General features: G+C 32.4%; 1 protein-coding gene across 1 annotated transcript in view; it reads right to left on the bottom strand.

Moving 5' to 3' along the window:
• LOC118983896 (low-density lipoprotein receptor-related protein 1B-like) overlaps positions 1-23,145 on the bottom strand; it is a 121,575-nt gene that overhangs the window by 1,300 nt on the left and 97,130 nt on the right. The window contains exons 13-16 of the mRNA XM_037041582.1: positions 12,826-12,902; positions 4,447-4,537; positions 3,354-3,498; positions 542-640 (exon numbers count right to left, since the gene is read on the bottom strand). Coding sequence (XP_036897477.1) covers positions 542-640; positions 3,354-3,498; positions 4,447-4,537; positions 12,826-12,902 — 412 coding nt within the window. The remainder of the gene's footprint in view (positions 1-541; positions 641-3,353; positions 3,499-4,446; positions 4,538-12,825; positions 12,903-23,145) is intronic.

Below are 23,145 nucleotides of genomic sequence, written 5' to 3'. Positions count from 1 at the left end.
ACCCTTATTCTATCTCTCTTCTGATATAAACTATGTAACTTTAGACAGAATATCATTCTGTCTAAATAACTAAATAACTAATTTAGAAGCTAGTTATAAGAATATTTTCATTAAACCAATTCTAATTTCTCCATATGATGCCTCCTTTTTAGTATGTTTTTACTTAACTGGACATCAAACTTGTATATATCAAATAAAGTATCTTAATAGAAAGTATATAAAAAGAAATTTAAGTTTAAATTATTCAGTTTAAATTTCTGGCCAGAGATTTCAAGAACAGCAAAGACTCAAGTTTATTGTTAAAGTGCTATAACATATTCAAATGCAGCGGAAGAAAATATTTCTACTTGATGGCTTGCCTCAAATGATAGCATGTCTCCTATGTAATCTTGCACAGGCAGGACACAACATAAGCTCCGAATTTTAATGCTCTTTTCAAACCCAATTAAGGGCCAGTCCCTGCCTAAATCAAATAATCATCTTTGATTATGAGGGGTTCTGTGGTGGAGTGGACATGAAATAATGAATTTTCTTCTCTCACCCCAGCAGTTAGTGGTCCTTTCAAATCGGAGTTTAGGTAGATGGGCGGCGCTGTGTGTGGAACCTTGAAAGCACCGGACATGCCCCCAATATACCTGGCCTGCACGTAAACAGAGAATTTAGTTTCTTGTCTAGTATGGCACTCTTTTTACTGGTATAAATTCATGTGAATTCATAACAATAACATAAAATATACTCTTTAGTATTCATGGTAGCTTTAATAACTTAAGAGCTATTGATATTAAATATTTCATGGGTTGACTTTCTATTATATCCAGTTTAATTTAACTTTGTTATCTACAATAAAACTATATCTTTGCTAACAGCACTGTGAAAAATACACTAGTGTCCCCAAATTCAGGTTCAATGATTTGAAAATTTCTGACAGTAGCCCATTATGTACACTCAAATATCTGACAGCTTCTAATGAAATATTCATCATCCCTCTATTTTTATGGGAAAAAATTCTAAACTTGATATATTATAAACCAAACATCTTTACTTTTGGAAATCTCACTCTCTAGTCTAAAATAGATTAACTAGTAATTAAACTGGCTCACTAAGTCTTTATGCAAGAGTATTGACTTCAGAATTTTGGGGGTTTAAAGGCAGAATTAGCCAATAGAGTACACTCATATTCATAATTGAGTGTTTACTGGTGACCCACAAGAAAAAAAACTAGATGAAAATTCAAAGAATATAAAAATATTAATAAATATACACATTTTAGAAAATATTGACCACTGACTCATAATAGTGAATGATCTCAAAGTTTGGGACAAGGTCAAGAGTCTCAGAAAAAGATTTTAAATATAAAATGATCTTAGTATTGTATCTTAATATCTCTCACAAAGGTCTCATTTAGTAGATATTTAAAACAATTTTAAAAAGAATTCAGTTGAATTTAGAGATAAAACCAATAAATATTAATTTCCCTTTTTTGAACTCTTCAAATTATTCTGTGATTGCCTTTATAGATGAATCCTTTAAAATTAACATTATTATTTTATTTATTTTGAGTATAAGGTATCATTAAAGTAGAAATTTTATCCATTTTTAAAACAATAAACATGATTATTCTACAAAAATCTTTATGTATAATGCAATGTAAATATATTTGGTCACATCAAGAATATATCAAAGAATTCTAACGTAGTGAGCATGCTGTGAAAGACATGTCATCCTTAAGGTTGTTTTGGTGTGACCCTCTGCTTTTCCAATTTGATTATGCCTATTTGTTCTACCTACGTTTTTTGCAGCTCCTTTTTGGGCGATAAATCATATTTACAGTTCAAACATCCAGAGCCCGTTAGAACCAAACATTTAGTCACACTTAATATAATTTCAGTCAATCAATCAGCTAATCAGTAAATAAATATTTATTTTTGTGTGCTAGGTGTCTCTATAAATACAGAGACATTTTTAAATGGAATACTAAAAAGCTAGTCTCTTGAAGTGTCCAAAAATGGCTTAGTTCTATCATAAGAAATACAAAATGATGGGGAAATTGTAAAGTTTCCTTCTTATAAAAAGTATGCTTTGATATCGTCTCATCAGTTCCTATTATACTTACAGGTACTGTGTTCTTATGCCTAAGAAAAATTCAAAGAATATCAGTAGTCTATTATTTAAGATGTCTTTCTCCTTAATAGATAATTATCAAATAACAATGTGTTCAGTATATATACTTTTTCAATTTCAAGTAGAAAACAGTTTAAATTTATCTTACAAAAAATTTCAAATGTAATAGTTGGTTACTGAATGAATAATAAACACTAATTATAAAATTATTTCTAAAAAATAAAAAATAACCGTAGTATCCTTTGATAGTGAAATAAAACATATCTATGCAATAATGATTGATTTTTTTCAAAGAAATGAATACTTGGCCATTTCAGGCTTAGATTAAGAGTTAGATTACATGGATTCAGAACTAGGTTAAATGCAAAGGACCTCATTCAACTTCTTGGAGAATAGCTGTTACTATGAGTGTAAAACCATTTGGACATAGATTGGTCACTGTAATTGTTCGTAATATAAATATGTATTTTGGACTCAGTACCTTTAAAATATCAGGAAATAAATAAACACTCAGTAAATGAATGAATAAGTTAAAAATTACATTCACAATATCAGATTGATTCTATTCAGTCATAGCAAAATGCTCTACAATGAAAAATATCCAGATAAGTGAATGTTTGCAAGTTTATCTGGATATCCTATCATTTATTTCTCTTAAAAGCTGTCAATATGAGCGTACAGTAATAAAAACTAAAAGAAACTTTAAAAAATGATGTAGCTTTTTAGGCTATATGTATCAAAGTTATGTCTTAAAGCAATAGCAACTATATTATAATACACAGAAAAATATTTTCAAAACTGATTTGATTATAAACAAACCCATGGACACAGCTTAGTTAACTCTTCCATAAAACACTATTAGAACTAAAGTATTCATTTTGACAATGAAATACTGTACTCTTTTATTATTAAAATATTTCAGACAGTATTTTTATATTAAGCTATATATTTAGATGTGCTAGCACCTCAACATATTTGAATAAGATATTATTTTAAGTAAACTACATATGTTTGTAAATTAAGTAAGTAAATAAACATGTATTTTCCAAAACATGTGCTAACTTCATGCTGCAGGTGAATGAAGTCCATAATTTCATTTTTTTTCTTTAGAAGAGACGATAACATTTAATGCATTTGAAAGTTCTTCATTATGACTGAAGATAATAGAAATTCTGATGAAATTTAGAACCATATTACAGAGATGGCCCTCAGGCACGTCAGTGGTCCCTTACCTTCGTTGGGTCTATCATAAAACCAGGATCCAAGAGACCTCCATCATTGTGATCGTGATCCACTTCATACATGTTATAAGATGGATTGCCAATTTCTACATTTATTCCTCCATTTATAATAGGTTGTCTTCTAATAGTTTTTGTCCTATAATATGTGAACATTATTTAAGGATGAATTTAAATATCACATTCATGGTGTATGAATCATTTGTGGATTTATTGACTTAATTTAATGTAACTAATGGTAAGTTTATAAATAAATGAATTCAAAATCATCTCACAGAGGAATGGACATACCTTAATGTGATGTTACTTTTCTAAATTAATTATATCATTATCATTATTTTAAATAGATTGAACAATTGTCCTTGGAATGTATTCCTTCTAAATACCTAATTCCACATTAGTCGAAACTACATAATCACTAATTATTTTTTTAACTTCTACCTTTCCCCTATTTTAATAAAAAACATCCCTAGAAAAGAGTGATAAAGAGACTTTGAAATAGATCATCTTCAACCCCCAATCATATGGCTAAAGACCTCTTTTACATAATTCAGAAACTGATTCATACATTCTTAGATTTGGATGGTTATCACAGACAACATACTCCTTCTGGATAGTTAAAGGTAAATATTTATATGAACTGAAATAGTGACACTTCCAGTGATACATAAAATAAACAAATGCATAATTTTTAACTTAAATGCATGATTTATAATATATAATATATGTTCAATATCATTGTATTTATATTAGTAGAGTTATACAGTAATATAATAAGATCCTTTTTAGATATCTTGAGATTTCACGAAAAACAAACTACCACATATGTAAAATCTACAAAAATTTTCATTAATATTTACTTTCATTGGTTTTGTTAGAATGTATGAAGATATTTCATCAACATACTATGGGGGAAGGGTTGTCTAAGTTACAATTACCCAAAGTGAAATAAAGGGATAAATGGTTTGAAAACAATAAAATTTCAGATAAAATAATCTATTCTTAAGAAATCTAAACAAAAAATCTGTTTCTGTAACTATTTATGTCATGTATTTATTAATTGTTAGTCTAGAACATTGTGCCTCACCTTCTCTTTCTTTTACAAAGCACTAACCCAATTACTAAGGTAGTTATCAAAGTCACCAAGAGGACAAGAGGCACGATGATGGCAATGCTTCCTGAAAAAGAAATGAATGAATAGAGAAACACAGACATAAAATACAGATAGTTATAATTAAATGCTTTAACACATCAAATCATTTTACCATTGGTATAATACAAGTAAAGCTTAGGCGAAATACCTATATTTCTAGTTCAGAAGTACGTTATTGAAACATCACTCTCCTACTGAACACTTGACCTGCTGAAAATACCTCTTTAGATATGGTTTACTTTTATATTGCAACTAAATGTCTTGAGGTTAGAAACGCTGAGTTCGCTGTCAGTCTGAGTATGACTCACACCACACACATCAGCTTGCAATGATGTATGTAAATGCCAGTAACTCCTTGTACATCAACCATGACTGAACACATGTTTACACAATTTTGCTGGTCACATTCCCATTCTTAGTTTTGTTTCACTAGCTATAAATATTCTTTGGCCAAAAGTACACGTGACAAGTTATACGGTAGCCTGGCAAAACAAAAGGGACATCAATGTTGGGTTTGTATGGCCACAGACCTAAAGGTTAGTTTTACAACTTACATGAAGTGAGACCTTGGATAGGTATTTTAAAATTTGAGGCTTGACCCATTGAATATTATATATCCATTGAAATATTAAATGGTATCTAAAAGTACTTTTAAGTATGATACTAAATAAGTAAATTTTTAAAGCAGTAAAAAATATAAAATTAGGCTCATATTCTTCGCCAATAAAACAGAGACAAGAATTCCAACCACACATGGTTGTTAGCTTAATTCAACAAAATAGGGGGACCACAGGGATCCTCTTTCTCAAGTTCCAGGTCTAGAATAGTTTCAGCAAAAAATATCTGGGGGATTTAGCTTATGTTACAAATGGCCGTTTCTTCCCTTTTTCATGTACTTGCACAAATGGTCTTAAGTTGTGTCACCTATCTTCAAAATGGAATGAGAGATCTATGGAAGAGCTCTTCAAAAAGTGGTGAGAAACACTGAATATTAGTTTTTTTAAAGATTTTATTAATTTATCTTTAGAGGGGAAGGGAAGGAGAGAGGGAGAGAAATATCAATGCATGGTTGCCTCTCTTGCATCCCCCACTGGGAACTGGCCTGCAACCTAGGCATGTGCCCTGACTGGGAATCGAACTGCAGTTGTTTGGTTCATAGGCCCACGCTCAATCCACTGAGCTACACCAGCCAGGACTGAATACTAGTTTTTATGCATCTGAACATAGGGGAGAAGCAAAACTGAGACTCATTGCCCTCTATTTCATTTATGGGTTAGCAATAAGAGAGATCATTTTGTGTTTTTTTTAGGAGACAGTACTTGATGATACTGTGATCCCACAGGAAGATACAGTTGGGGTTATAAATCACTTATGCAGGGAGAACAGAAGGTAAGGGTTGCTGATAGCAGGAGAGTATTAAGTATCTCTATCAGATATCTAATGTTAATTGTTTTGACAGACAAATGCCTAGTGCCCATGAGACAAAGGCTTTGTTTATTTGGAAAAAAAACATTGGTTTGATTCATTCAAACCAGCCTGATCAAACAAACCAATGTGAAATCTAATTGAAATTCAACATGAAATCTTGAGTGGTTCAGAAATAAAACTTTAAGTTTTAAATACTTTAATTTCCTTTGCAAATACAAGTGCATGTAAATATATTACTGGAAGAAAGGAACAGTAATACTAAGCAAAATAAACAGTTGCTTAGGGTCTTTAAAATAGAAGCACAGATGAGTTTTAATAGCTATAGCCAGAAAAACATCTGTGTGACATAGTACATAATGGAGATTACTTACTAAAATACCAGAAAAAATCTTTACTAAGAAATGTCATGTATAAGATAAATATTTCAATTTGGATCTTCAAAAATTATATATATTGCCTTCTTTAGTCAATTTATAAAATGAAAACTCACAATATTTCTTTATGTTGTTACCAAGACTGCAGCTTAGTGAGTTTGATATTATATGGTTTTAGGAAAGTAAACTTGGTTTCAGGACAGTGAACTTTATATGAGTGTGTAATGTATTAGTAATTAATTAATGTAGAGAATCTGGCATATTGGATAATAATTAACATTTGCTAACAAATTTTAAATGCCAGTGATCAGCTGGTTTCTTCATAAACAATGACTTTAACTGATTGATAACAATTTTATAAATATCCTTATTTTACTACTTATCTTTTTTTCTGCTGAAACTTGTAATATATTGGTATATATTAAATACCAATATTTGTGTTAAGGTATAAAAATTTACTTGTTCTTCAGTGCAATTGTGTACTATTTAGAAAATTCTATTTTATTTGCCTATGTAGGGTCTTTTATTCTTTTAAGGTAGAAATGTTCTTAATCATGCATGCTACAAAACAAAGAATTTTTAATTTTATTTTCCCATCACAAATGGCAGTTCCAATCTCTTACATTATAGAGCTTTGTTTAAGAGCCTAGATTTCTAATATATCTATATAGTCAATCAAGGTAACTACAATAATACTTAATGTAGTCAATAAATAATGCAGAATACAACTTGGCAAGTTATAAAAAGGTAACATAATTGATATTGATGAATACTGTTAGCAACCACACAATATTTTTAGACTCACAAGATAGGTTTTTATCAAAATAAGTGTATTCTTCCAAGTAGAATATATAATTCAGGATATTTTAATAGTATGTTATTAGTTGATTTTTCTAAAATGATTTTGAAAAGTACATTCTATACTTATTAAGGGTTGAGAAGATACCTCAAGGACCTTTTCATGTAAAATAGAGCAAGTCTTTCTCGGCCAGGTAGTTCTTAAGCCTCATTATATAGTACTTTTCTGTTAGAAAGAGAACTGTATTATTAAATTGTTATGTCTAACACGAGGGAGGCAGCATAGCACAGCAGCTGAGATAATAAACTCTGAAGCTAGCCTAACTCTGTTCAAACCTTCGATGTTTGAATATGTCCTTGGAAAAATTGTTTATCTTTGTTTCAGTTTAAATGTATATAAAGTGAGTGTTATTGTTATTATCTACTTCATAGTCATGTAAGTAGGATTATGTCTATTACATAAAAAGTACTACATAAATGTTTATTAATTCATTAAAAATATATATTTCAGCCCTGGCTGAATAGCCCAGTTACTTAGAGTGTTATCCCAATATGCCAAGTTTGTGGGTTTGATCCCCAATGAAGACACATACCAAATTCAGCCAATGAATGCATAAATAAGTAGAACAACAAATCAATGTTTCTCTATCTTTTATATATCTCTTTCAAATCAATAAGTAAATGTATATGTATATATATGTATATATCCATGTAAATACATATATCTATATATATTTATATATGCATATATATCTGTAGCACTCTGTGCATTCCTGTTTTTGCAGTTTTCACAATATATTATAGAAATCAGTTTATTGCAATTTGAGGACATGAACTGTTTATCTCCCTTTGTTTTGCAGATAGCACAGTTCCTAGGATATTACAGGGACTATGCATTTGATTCTTATTTATCAAATATATTTTAAGTGTTGCTATGTCCCACACACTCACCATGTACTCTACTTTGCACTGGGGATAATGTGGCCCTGCTCTCACATCATGTGTGATGCATACTTTTGATGTATGTTTTAAGATGACAAAGAAATGGGATTATTTAACATGGTGTGATAAACACTCCCTTAGGAAAATTATGCATTGTTCTGGGAATATAATGGGGTATCCAACCAGTTCTGGGATAGAGGAGGACTGGTATGCCTCTGATACTTGTGGAATGTGTCTCTTTAGTCTCATGAGTGAGAATGCAGGCGGAAGGGAGGAGGAGATATTGGATTAATCTAGGAAGAGAAATGTGAAGGCCTGGAGGAGAAAAGATCATGGAACAACTGTCTGGCTAATGTGCAGAACAAAGAGTGGTGGTGGACGGTGCAGCCAGCCACAGAGGCCAGCCACAGAGGAAGCACAGGCAGCGTTCTGAAGGGCTGTGTGAGTCCTGTCAATGAGCTGGGCACCACAGTAATTTTTTTTAAAAAGATGAGTTGAAGAACCTTTAGGAATTGATATCTACTTATATGTTTGACTTGACTTGAGAGAGAAAAAAACACTAAGAGCAGCACTTAAGTGTTGCTTAGGTAAAGATATTTTTTTAGCCATCCTTATACATAGGAAGGCAAAACAAGGTGCGTGAAATTGGCTGGTTGAGTGGAGGAAAGTGATGAGATCATTTTGGGATATGCTGAGCCTGAAATTCCTGTGGAATACAGATACTGATATTCATGTTGATATCAATACTTATACAGATAGCAATGTGCAGTGGGATGGATACAGGACTCAAACTCCGGGGAAAAATAGGATTAAGATAGTAATTTAAGGGTAATCAACATGGAGTTGAGTTAAGGAATTACGGATTGACAAGGAAGAGTGTATATAGTGGTAACCAGGAGAGAAAAAAACATCTCACTAAGAAGACATTGTTGCTTCAAGAGAAGTAAGAAGGACACTAGAAAAGTTGAGTTATAGAGTTTAAAACAAGAGAACCTTTGGGTTATTGGTTGAATTTTTAGCAGAAAATATAAATATAAGTTATACCATTGCAACTGACCTGTTTAGACATGTTATATATTCTCGTGTGCTTACATATATGTATAAATGTGAGTGCATATATGTATATTTATGATTAGATTTTTCCATGGGTACTTCAATAAATTGTAACATTCAAAAGCATAAAGAAGTTCTTGTTTCAGCAGCACATGTACTAAGATTTTTTAAAATTCATGAAGAAAATCTCACCTTCCAAACTTAGTAAATGTGATCCTTCCAGTGACCTCCAAGAGGCTGCATATCATCGTGGTCCTGTATATTCATCTTTACTCTTATCCCCTTGGTGCCAGAACCCTGGTCTATCAGGCCCTTGAATATGTCTCTTAGTCATTGCAGGGGCTTTGTACTTACTAATCTATTTGCTTGAAACACCGGAGCCTCTCCTCTTCATTTAAAATTTTTAAGCCTCAGCTTAAGCATCATCACTTCAGATAAATGACTCGACCTCAGTTGTCTCCTGCTGTTTTCTCTATTTGACTCTTTTCTGCTTCCTTCACAGAATTAATCAAAACTCAAAATTGTTTTATAAATGTGCATGTTGACTTATTTGTTTCCTTCTGAGTTTTATGGCTGTTTAAACTCTAGAACCTCAGCTGCATGAGAGGAGTTGCTGTGTGTCTTACTCACTGAACTTTCTCCTGTATCCGATATAGTACTGGGCACTTGGAGCTTTGAAAAATGTTTGCTTTGAAAGAATTAGGAAAAAGGAATTTTTGTTGCATTTCCAGTTCTCTCTATATATTTGCAAATGCATTATTCCTTGGTATCACATAATTTCTTCTCTGTTTTAAAACATGATGATATAAGAGAGATAGGGATGGAGTAGGAAAAGAGGAGACACACATAAACCTTAATAGATATCATATCTCTGTGGTCACTACAGTAAAACACTGTACTCTACTGCCCCTCAAATGCTGAGTAAATTTTTATCCTCCTTAATTGAAGCATATACAAATAGCTAATTCAAACATTGAATACCTACTCCTTCCCAACTTGTCAAATTAAAATAAGGGTATATAATGAATATTTTATCAATCTTAGCTTAAAAATCTTCAAAATAACTTCAGAAGAGTTAGACTAGCTTTTTTAAGTGGAACCTAAGCAGATACTAGATCTGCTTAATTCTACAGGCTGATTTTCAGAGACTTTAAACAGGAAAAGCCTGAAAACATCAGTGTGATTACTTGGAGAAGATTAAGAAAGCAGGGCATCAGTTAGAAAGGTATATCTCTGTGCCAGTTGACAGTGGTTAGGACCATAGAGGCAGTATGTTTATTCGGAGTTACTCCAAGGTCCAACGATTATGGAATGCTTCACTGTAAGCAGCAATGCAGATTTTAAAACACATACTAAATAAAGTATCCACATTTCTTACTGGGAAAATAATACCTGCCCAAGTTCAAGGAACCTTTCACCGCCATTCAAAATCACTGGATTTCACTACAGAATAAAAATGACCCTTCTATTTTAGGATGATCAGTTTAAGAATCTCTTTTCAGGCTTATTGAGGCAAGTTTTTCTATGTATTGTGTAAACATCTGATGATAAGTATCTTCTTATAGAGTCATTATTTGGTCAACTTTGCTCAAATCTGAATAATATGACATTTACATAGCTAATAGCCCTTTCAATGTGCATTGATATTTCCATTAAATTTAATGACTTTTTTCAGTGAAGGAAGAAAGGACATAAGAACCTTTGGAAAAAAGGTTACAACTTCTCATTCACTATTTAGGATCGTTGAGTGTAATTGAGTGTTATAAGAGCTTGTTGCCCATATAAATAGTTGAAGACATCACCCTCCATTTAAAAATATTTGGCACAACCTTTGCCCGTACCATTTTCCAAACACCAGACTTTCCCATTTGGATGGTTGGATGGAACTTATACAAAAAAATGAGAATTCAATGGACATTATTCTTCTTTTCTTCTTTTTTCTTCTCTTCTCTCTCTCTTTCTTTTGAGATTTTATCAATATTTCAAATGGCTTTTGACTTTCTAAAAAGCTACATATCTCATTTATCTAATATAGTTGAGAAATTACCATGAACAAAATGATAAATTACCTTGCTTTCATAATCTTCAACTTACATATCCAACTACAGTTTGGTAACTTAAAATGCATTCAAATGTATTTTTAAATCATTTTTATTTAAAATGTCCTTAATAATAATTGAGTTTTAAAGCTAGCTCATAAATTCATGTATCAATTAGTATGCCTTCAGAATTATTTTTAGTAACGTTAGTATAAACCCTGGCTCCTGGGAAGAGAGAGGAGGAATTTCATTTCTCTGAACCCTAGTGCTCTATTTCTATAATTATGTGCCCGTAGCTTTCTTAATGTCTTCCCCTTTCCTTTTCTTAAGAAAAGCACACAAATTCTGTGGTAACCTAAAATGCTTCATGACCAAAGATGAGCTACAGACTTGCTCCAAATTCAAATTTTATTGTAAAGACTATTTATTCTAGACTTATGTACCATTTCCCCCCAAGGATGCTCATGCTTACTGTCTCTAAATTAATGTCCCAATTAGCCCTGGCTGGTGTAGCTCAGTGGATTGAGCGCAGGCCTGCAAACCAAAGAATCGCTGTTCGATTCCCAGTCAGGGCACGTGCCTGGGTTGCAGGCCAGTTCCCAGAAAGGCAACCATACATTGAGGTTTCTCTCCCTCTCTCCTTCTCTTTCCCTCTAAAGATAAATAAATAAAATCTTAAAAAAATAAATTAATGTCTCAAATAAATCTCTATTTGCTGTCTTTGAACAATGTTCTTAGAAGCCTTCTCTAGGGTAACAAAATTCCTATATTTTTTACTTTGCTAGTGTCTTGCTTTTTTCTCAAACTCCAGAGTAAGTTTTTTATTTGTTTTCATATGTACCTTCTCAACAGCAGTGAAGGACTAGAGAAAAATTGCCAAAGTAAACTTTTATCAATCAGGAATATTGTTTTCTCTCATCAAGAATAGAGTTACCCACTTGATAGGTATTACAAATTTTGCAAAAGTTCTCCACTTATGGTCAAATTAATGCCAATATGTGTGAATTGAGAAACTTTATTTCATACTTTTATTTTGAAAATATTTATAGTCATTTAAAGTTGTTGGAAAACAGATGCACGGTGGTGATGTAAATGGACTTTCATATCAGAGATCAGTCTTCAGACCAGAGTGACACAAAAAAGAGTTGTGAAATGTTACCCTATATTTTAATACATGTCTAAACCAATTATTTTAAAGGTAAAGAAGCAATAAACCGGCTATAATATTTTTAAGAATGGTTTGTTAATATACTTAAGACCAACCAATCAAATCTGATTTTTACAACATATTGAAAAGCATTTTAAGAAAATACAGTTTGCTTTAATTAAAACATGAAATTATTTTTCTTCCTTGAGCATTTTGTGTCCATTGTGATAGGTGTAGACTTTTAAGCTGAAATGCATTTTCTGGAAAAATGTCATGCTGGGCTTACAGATGTGCATTAAGAAAAGTGCCAAGGTTTGAGATAAACTTCACCGCCTAAAAGAGAACGTAATTGCTGGATCCTGTTATCAAGTGAGAGTTCAGAGTTTCATCATTCAAAAAGCACCAGGAATGCAGGGAAGTTCTTGCCAACTTTCATAAAGGACATTTTCCTAGACTGGACTCCCTTAACAATGGGAATAAAAATAATTCCTATACTATATGAACACCCAGGATGTAAACGTGAGGGACTTACTTGTGCTGATGTGATCAGACTTGCTGCTCTTTGGAGCTGGCCTCTCACACTGTGTGCCTGACCAATTGGTGGAGCATCTGAAAATATTTTAAAAAACTCAGTGAATAACAACCTACAAGTCTGCTAACATAGTAACTTCTACCAAATGAAATGGAGTACCCAATCATCTCAGATTAATGAATATTAGGTTGAGATATCTGCTAATTTCCTGTGCATTGTTATTATGCTGAAGGTAACTTCAGTTGGACTTCACTAGTTTAAGTACTTTTTAAAGTTTAGTTCTATAGTCAATTTTCTTTATTTTATGTTAATGTACAAATTACCACATTTTATAGCAAAATAGAAATCTTAATTAAGAATTGGGAATTTGAGAAGTACTGAAAATTATAAGTAATCACTATAAAATTGAGTTTGCCTGTCAAGCAAATCCTCTTTTATTAAGTTTCTGTGATTGACAATTTTTTTTCTTCTTGTTCTGAGTCCAAATGAAACCAGCTACCAACCAGCAAATGGTCATGTCTCATAGCCGAAGCTGCAGAATGTTTACTCTCTTAACCACAGATAGAAAAATCGAGTGCTTTTCCATTTAAAATCATACTTCAATTACTATGAAATCAAAAGAATGTGCCTGAGTTTTTACTGGGAAAGTGATCTTCCTTATATAGGCATCCTGACACCATGGTGAGAAATCTAGCGGAGAATTAAAATGATAGCTAGGATTAAAATCCATTATTTAAACATAAATCACAACTATATAATTATGTGGTTGCAGCAAATAAACGCTGGAATTGTTTTAGTTATTTTGAACAATGCTTATTGGCTAACACAAGATGCCTCTGTGCATTTATTTGTCAGAGAAAATTCACAGAGCAACCATTTAGCTGGCTTCAGTTCTTATTTAAAATGACCATCAAAAACCACCATATCAATTGTACATGATAAATGAACAGCTTCCAGAAACTTTCCAAGTACAGCGTTTTGTACATGATAGCCAATCTAAATAACTGCGATTTCAAAGTTTCTTCCAATTTTGTATTAGCCAATTTAGATAGGCCTCTACGATGCCAGGTGCATTATTTGGGGTATTTTTAAAGACAGTCTTGGCTGCTCTAAAACAAGTGCAAAATTTCATAAAATCATGATTGCTTACCGACCCAAATCATGAAAACAAAAATATGTTTCACAAATATTGACTTTATATTGACTTGATCATAAATAACAATATTAATACTATTCAAAATATGGTTATTTTGTTAATAATGGTATTGTAAAGCTATGAGTATGGAGCATGATTTAAATGAAAGTTAATATCACATACTATAATTAGGCTATCTCATACATTATCCTAACTTTTTGTTCACAGTTTTTATTAAAAAGCTTACATAAATATTTTCTACACATTGCACTTACTATGTACCATACTACAAGAAAATCATTAAAATAGATAAATAAATTATAGGGCTAAGGCTTTAACTCTGTCCATATGATTAAAGTAAGGCAATGAAATTAGCATATTTTCAAACAATTATAATAAAGTAGGCATTCAGTAAAATATTAATTTAAACATATAATTTCTTATTGCCTGTCAGTCTTTTTTGGCTAAGACCAAGTATAAAAAAACATTTTTTTTTCTTTCTAGGTTGTGGCTTGTAAGATGAGTGATCTGGGAAATTATTCGAGGTCTTCAAAGTTCCTAAATCTTGACACAGTCCACAGATGATTTTTAATAAGCTGTTTAATAAGACCTTGCAAACTGTTGTTAGAGTGAATTTCTGATCATTGTAAAATTCTTTCTATTTTTGTATAGTTTTAGATTTGTCAGGTCTTCCTAACTGACCGCTGAGAATGTTTTGCATGTTCCGATGAAAAGAATAACACTGATTGCTTTTGTTATTTTATTATGTAGCTGTTGAGTACAGAGTTATTTCAGTGCAATTATGTTATATTGAATTGTTTGTTGAGACATCAAAATTTGCTCTTTACATTACCTTTTTTGGTTAGACAATACCTTAGGTCAGAGTTCATGTTAGATAAGCAGAATGACCAAAGATAAACTTCATGTTACTAGAGAAAAAAACTTCTGTGACTCATCATTACACTGAAATGCTTGGAAGTCAGAATATGAAATTGCTCAGGAATGGGAGGGTGCAATGCTAATTGAACAGATTGTGTTCTGATATTAATATAATGTATTCTATGTACTCTATGGAGTTATGAAACATATGACTTTGGAACTTAAAAAACAGAGAGAGATTTTTATAGAAAAAATAAATAAGAATAGTGTGATTCTTATTCCAAACTCTGGAATTATTTAAGTAGGGCAGTTTCTATTTGTTAAGTGTTGGTTAATTTCTTATTTTATCTATAGCTTGCAATCACTATAGTAAATCAGAAATAACCGGTTAATGACTGTAATGGTCTTTTCTTTCAAATAGAGGCATGTTTAAATTCTTAATCTTCAGGAAATATTATACTTATTACATACTGAAATAGCTCTCAAAGACTGTGCTGTGGAAATAATTAATTTTAACAATTATGCTTCTTAATCAGCTGAGGATCACCTTGTAGTGTTCCCAGTACTCATTAAATGGTGCTTTATAGCCAAAGATAAAATAAGATACTTTTCATTCTTCTACATTTGATCCAGCCTTAAAAAATACTCTTATGAGATATTAAATCAAACAGATGTCATTACTCTTGTTGCCACTACAGAGTTACCACTTACTGAGTTTGCTGCTCCACAAGTTTGTCTTCCAATGGTTGATTTAAAACCAACCATTTTTTAAAACATTTTTAAAGAAATGCACAAATCTTCATACTCTGAGTAGACTACGATGATCAAAGCCATTAAAGGCAGAGCATTTCAGTTTTGGCGTGTGTGCAGATCATCACGATTTCCTGTCCAAATCCCCACTGAATCATTTGCATAATCATGCTGACTGTAACATCCTCTGGCAGCTGTCTCTTTTTCATTATTCCTCAAGCAAAAGCCACGGTCCATGCCCTGGTCATCTTTAATCTGTATGCTGCCTTCTTTTCATTTTTGGATGATTATCTTCAGGTTAGTCCTGTATGGCCCACCCAAGAAATCATTTTTTTCTCACAATGATAAAAAATGTGTATATCATTCCTTTTAAAATTATTCTACAGTTGTCTCCCACTGCCCTAAACCTTCGGATAATGAAAATCAGCTTTTTCTTATGCATTGATCACTATACCACTCTGAATTATTTTTTAACACTTTCATGAGTGTTAACTAAGTATTCTTGAATTGCAGAAACAGATACTTATTCTTATTTAGTTAAACAATTTTTATCCTTTTTTCTTCATATCACCAAATGAAGATAAAGGTCCTAGTGCTTTCTCAAAATCAATAGCTGCCTGGTAAAGCATTATAGATTTAAGATTCTTTTTGACTTCTTCCCTCTTCCCTAGGCCATTCAACATCAAAAAGAAAGATTATTTACTGCTACAATGTTTTCTTTAGTGCATTCTTTAATGTCATTATAGCTATATGTACAAAGTGTTCTTAACTATATTTTATGAAATTTCTTTTTTTGTTATGGATCAGACTAACAATTAACAAACTAGGAAAATTGTTAAAATTGGAATTTTGGAATTCCACATACCAGAGATTTTCACTTGGCAGGTTGGCATTATGGCCAGAAATAGGATTTTTAGCAAAGTGACTCTGAGGCAAGCAATGAACAAATCACACTTTAAGATATACTTGAGATGAATTTCTATTATGTTTCCATAGACATTGTTCTCATGCAAAATATTATTCAATAATTTACAAAAATATTTAGGATGGGAAAATGACATGCATGCCAAGCATAATTGTTCAAAGAAATAATTAACATCGGTAGAAGATCTTTAAATAGTGCCTAAAAATCTGAGTGGGTTTTTGTTTTAGGTAGCCAATTCTTATATGAAAGTTACTACATAATGTGCATTGTTATTTCATTTATTATGTCCTTCACAAACTGTGAAATTATTATATAGTTACAGTATCATCTGTTTTTTTGTAACTTTCTGTGGAGCAGGAAAATATCTTTGTGTAAAGGCAATAGTGTAACAAATACCACTAGGAAACACAATAAACATTTTTAAATATGAAAATAAGTTTGGCATATATAACTAGCTCCAACTAACTAGTACAGTGAAGACATCACTGTTCACACACGCAAATTCCAGCTCACTCTCCTTGGCTGCCAGGTTATATCAATGTTGCACAAACTGTTCTTGTTACATTAATAATGGCTGGACTTTTTCTGGACCTTGTACATACATGCCTGTAGAGCCTACATATTCTTAAATAATTGCATTTACTTTCTGCTTTATTTTTTTATGTAACACTTAGTTACATCATTTCTCTTGGTTACCTTATTGTCTGAATTAGTGCAAACTGCTCTTGTTATATTAACAATGGCTTGACTTTTTCTGGACAGACCTTATAAGCGCTGAAGGTGTATTAAAATATTAGGTACTGTCTTTCACTGTAATGATGATCAGCTTATTTGGGCTACATTCAAATTTTATTTTGCAGAAATGTGGTCTAGAGTTGCCTGCTTTGGGAAGACTTTAGTATAAAATAATGAGATTAATAATTGCTCCTTCTTTTCATTAAATATATATATGAAACTTTTCTAAGTAAATTTCAAAGGTGAACCTTAAAGCACTTTGAAATTGAATGACTCCTCTATATATGTGTGTGCTAGGCTGCCCTTATTAAGCATGATGATGGCAACATTCAGAAAGAAAATTCTTTTAACATATTTTCTTTCTACAGAGGGGGAAAATGGCATACAAGAGTTAAAGAATCCTTAGAATACTTGTGCATAGTATCATGCATATTTTGGTCCTTCAAAAATCTCATTTGGTAAAAAATAAGACATATAATTACATCTATGTTCACCAGATTTATATAATAACATATCCATATACTAGGGGAAGGAAATTTAAAAAATAAACATCACTTATAAAGTAATTTTTCTGGCTAATTTGGAAAATTTTACTCTTTGGGGATTGAGTCATAGCTAATTTTTGCATGAAATGCCTAATTTTTAGAAGTTTTTTATTGAATTTACTGAGGTAACATAGGTTAACAAAATTATACAGGTTTCAGGTGCACAGTTCTACATCACATCATCTGTACACTGTAGTGTGTGTTCACTTCAAGCCAAGTCTCCATCCATCACCATTTATCACCCCATGCCCTCTTCCACCTCCCTGAACCCTCTCTCCTTCAGGCAATCACTACACTGTCGTCTGTCTTTATGGTCTCTATGATGCTTCTCTCTCTCTGTCTTGTTTTGCTCAATCCCTCCATCTCCACAACCAGCCCTACCCCTCAACAGCTGTCAGTCTATGAGTCTGTCTCTACTTTGTTTGTTAATTTATTTTGTTCATTAGATCCCACATATAAGTGAAACCATATGGTACTTCTTGTTCTCTGATTGGCTTATGTCACTTGGCATACTATTCTCCAAGTCCATCCACGGTGTTGCAAAGGGTAAATTTCTTTTTTTCGTTTTTCTTTTCTTTTTTATAGCCTAGTAGTATTCCATGTGTAAATGTAACACAGCATTTTTATCCACTCACCTACCGATGGACCCTGGGGTTGTTTCCAAATCTTGGCTATTGTAAATAACTCTGCAATAAACATAGGGGTGCATATACATGAATTCCTTTGAATTAAGGTTTTGGGTTTCTTCGGAGAACTTCCTTTGAAGTTCTCTCCAGAACTTCAGCTGCTACACACTGGAATGGAGACAGCCCTTTACTCATCACTGCCCTTCCTGCCAGTCTCCATGTAGTTTCTCCTGTAAATCTTTAGTTATAAGACTCCTCTTCAGCTAGTCTTCAGTTGGCTCCTCAGAATTATTGTTCTATAATTTAGTCGTAATTGCAGTTTGGTCCTGGGATGACGTGAGCATAGCTTTCACTTACTCCACCACTATCTTGTATCTCTGAAATACCTAATTTTGAAGCTCTACACTCAATGGATATAGTACCAAGCCCCTTCTTGGCCCCTTTTCTTGCCAAATAGTGGTATCATAAAATGCAAAAATATATTATTGCACCCGAAACAGATAGTTGGATATTTATTCACCTGTTTATTTACTTTACTTAAAAGTACTATTTCATCTGTTATTGGTCTACTTTTTTAGATAACTATTATTTCATATACAATGATTCATGATTTTTTGTGACATGCCTTCAAAATTTCCTACCCTAAATTTGATGTGAAATTTTGCATAATCTTCAATTAATGTGTGCTGAATTTTGTGGTAGATCCTATAAGTATTTTATATAAAAAATACACATCCATTCCCTGGCTGGTGTAGCTCAGTGGATTGAGTGCGAGCCTGCAAATCACATGATCGTGGTTCGATTTCCAGTCAGGGCACGTGCCTGGGTTGCAGGCCAGTTCCCAGCAGGGGACTCATGAGAAGCAACCATACATTGATATTTCTCTCCTTCTCTCCTTCCCTTCCTCTCTAAAGATAAATAAATAAAATCTTTTTAAAAATACACATTCAAATTCTATAAAAATACGTGAGTTAGAATTATTTGTTATGTGAAATGAAGTTTGTGTTCAAATGATTTTCCCTAAAGAGCATAGCTAGTTAGTGGCAGAAATAAAATAGGGGTTATTATTCATCATTGTTATCTGTGACAATGCCATGACCCTTCTAATTCAATTCAGGAGTAGCAAGAAATTATTTTCCTTACTCTCTAGTGCCAAGGAGAGTACTAGGCCCTTAATAAGAAAGTCAAAATATTGTTTGAACAAAAAGAACTAAGTGCATTTTTTGTAGGAAATTTGTAAGAATTACTACCCTGGTTCAGACCTGTGGTCAGTAATGCCTAATATTCTGTCACTGGAAGTGATGGTGAGGAACATGCTATTAAAAACATTACTATCCTTCATGGTATTAACTTTACACTTGTGTTGTTCCCAAATCCTGTAAATGTGTCTAATGTATCTTTTAAGATACAACATTTATAAATTCATCTGTGATTACTCAATGCAATTTTAAACTTCCATAACAATTTGCTCTGTATTTTACTCATTTGGTGTTTTTATATATAATATTGTACTGTAATTTTTATTTATTCAGCACTATTCTCTACCCAAATTTAACTGTTACTTCTCACATGGCAATAGCTAAGTATCACCCCATTTTGTTTTCTTCAAAAAACTTAAGGTAGTATCTTAAATTTGTGTTTGTTTCCATAACTACTGGATTCAACTCTAAAATAACATCATGCCTAATTTCAAAATATTAAATTAAATCATTTTGTTATCTAGTACTGATAACATTAGTAAGACAAAATAATCTTACTTTAATATGAAGAGAATATGGAAAAGGGTTTTGGATTTCTAAGCAGTGTTAATGTAGTGAAGTTAAAAAATAATGAGATCTTCAATAAGCACTGACCAATAATTATTTCAGAAAAATTAAAAACCAATGAAAAAATTCAATTGAAGTAGTAGCCATGAAAGAAATAAAATCAATAAAATAAATTACTTAGGTAATTTATTTTAAGGAATAAGGAGAAATATAAAAGATGATATCTAGGTTGCCAAGGAATTATCCATAAAATAAAGTTTGTTAAAATTGGATGATTTAAGTTAGAAATGTTTAAACATAAAATTCTGTGCAGACTGCTTGAGCAGAAATGGCCACTGAAGTGTGAAATGATGACTGAATAAATATTAAAAAAATGAAATCTCTAGTAATGGAAAGCTTTTACCATCTAGATATTCTCACATAAGTGAAAATTTTATTGAAAGCAAATCTGAAAAAAACATAAGTGTTTTTTAGAGTGAATTGGCAACTTCTACTTAACTGAATACATTACATGCATCAAATAAAAGGGAAAAGAAATATAAAATTAGTATTAAGTAATATGGTGGATGTAACTGAAGACATAAAAGTAGGCTATTGCGCTAGAAACAGTGGTTACAATTTTATAGTTGAAGAAAGGTTGGAAGAAAAATTGAATTCCAGTAAAAAGTTCTATATCTACATGATGCTAAGATGAATGGTCAATTCCAAAATTGGCTTAAACACACACTGAACCATTGCAAGCAGGTGGTTGTAAAAATCTTTATGCTTAGTGGCAATCAGACAAGTACCTACTTTGCTACCTGAATAGTTTATGATTTAGCATAACACTGGAGTAAATAATAAAGAATGTGAAACCCCTTCCTAATTCTTAGAACTTTTGTGTTTTAGGGTGATGAAATCTAAAACAGATTATGATGGGGATGCCTGGCACATCCAACTTCAATATTAAGTATTGCTCAAGGTATATCAATCATATACAAATTGGAAGGCATGGTAAGAATAGCAGGAGTATTATCATAAGGTTTTGGCATATAATTTGTCTTTATAAATATGTTATTCTAATTCTCTAAAAATATTTAATTTACTTTCAGTTGCAGTGCTTATGCACTGATATATTGATTCTAGCCACTTTAATTTTTAGCCTAAATCACTGAAAAATGATTCTGATATATAAATTGTCATCTCCTTTCTGGTATTTCATCATAGTCATTTTCTAGCTACAAGATTACTGCATATCCACCAAAAAGTAATACTAAAGCATTCCAGAACCAAACACTTATAATTTATAAAGGGACCTTGAATTAATATCATATCAACTTCCCAGTAAGTTATTACCATTCAGTCTTTTTATTTTGTCATTTTATTCAATGGTGTTTGACACATGGTCAATATGTATGTCTGGGATAGCAATGCTTGTTTTTTGACAATGAGTGAATAAATTCATGAAAACGTGGGGTTGCATGGTTGAACACATACCAATACATATACAAAGATGAAAATATATAGATGTGTCATTCACTATTCTATAAAGACTATGTAGCACCATTCTTAAGAATATGCTTTCAGCTAGTTATAAATCAGACATTTCTCAGAAAATGAAATATCGGTCCACTGTGGAAAACACTATAAATGTAAGAACCACAGTCATAGCCCTTCCTTCCTCCCTCCCTTTCTTCCTTCCTTTTTCCTTCTTCCTTTCCTCCCTCTCTCTCTTCATCCCTCCCTTGCTCCCTCACTTCCTCTACCCCTGCTTCCCTCCATCCATTCATTTACTCTTCCTTTTATAAAATTAGATGGATGAGCACATTCCACCAACTTGGGCATGCACAAACTTTACATCTTCAATGGTGTTAATTTTGTAGACTTCAGATCTTATCCCAGGCTGCAGGCAACTATGAAATGGTTGTTTTCTTTCCATGACAAAAATTCTAAAGGTGTTTATGCAATGGGTACTTTGACATGGAGACAATTGACTGATCTAATTTTCTTGACTTGTCCCTAACTTGGAATATTACCAAGAAATAAACCTTTGCTGTTAATACCATCTGAAATTTATGATTGTTTTTATAGCACTGACATATGGGAAAGAAGTTTAATAGAAGAGAAATTTTTTAATTGCTAAAGAAGTTACAATTACACAAATGAAAGTAATATGTGGTTGTATTGTGTTTCTTTTCTTTAGCTATTCTGATTAACTGCTTAAATGTCAAGAACATGTCCACAAATTAAGGGAAAATTATGTGAGCATATCAGAGCTTCATAAGAATAGCTGCCCAATCTATACCTATGTAATAACTGTTCTTTGTTAGGTGGTGTCACTTGTACTCTCAAAGCACAAAACAGACCTTAGACTTGTACATGAAAATGTGATATCTGTATTCCAATTTTCCCCATGGCATGACTAGTGTGGTAAAAACTAGAACAAGCTATGACTTGTTACCTGGGATCATACAGGACATATATTGATGTGACAGCTTTTCTTGCCCTTTACTGCTCCAAAAGAGATGTACATTTCACATTTTGTGCTTTAAAAATATGTCAAGTGGCAGAAAACCAATAAAAACCATGCAATAACCTGACCCTTGAAATGTGGACAATACAGGCTGCTAAAGTTGAATTGCTCTATACCCCTGCTGAAAAGTTGTGGTCTGTTTGTGATCATTCAGGGCAACTTGGGCTCTTTGTAAGTATTTTCTATGGGGTGACAAGGTCACTGGTCTGTGTGCAGGAGTGTGGCTCAGCCTGACAGAAGGACCAGGGAGAAACACACCACAGTCTCCTTTGTGGGAGGCCAATATTTCAAGAAGCCAAGGTCTTAATTAGCTGTGGTAATATAAGAGAATAATTTCTACCTTTCTAAAATGTGTGACAGAAACTGCGCTCATTAATTATCTTCTGGAAAGCTCCAACAAAGGCTTCTGTAGTACCTGTACCTTTTCTTACAGATTACTCACTGAAA

The sequence above is a fragment of the Sturnira hondurensis genome, unplaced genomic scaffold (assembly GCF_014824575.4).
Source record: "Sturnira hondurensis isolate 20B ecotype Veracruz unplaced genomic scaffold, ASM1482457v3 Scaffold0000507, whole genome shotgun sequence".
NCBI lineage: Eukaryota > Metazoa > Chordata > Mammalia > Chiroptera > Phyllostomidae > Sturnira > Sturnira hondurensis.
The sequence above is the reverse complement of the archived record's forward strand: the minus strand, read 5'-3'. Positions and strand labels throughout refer to the sequence as shown.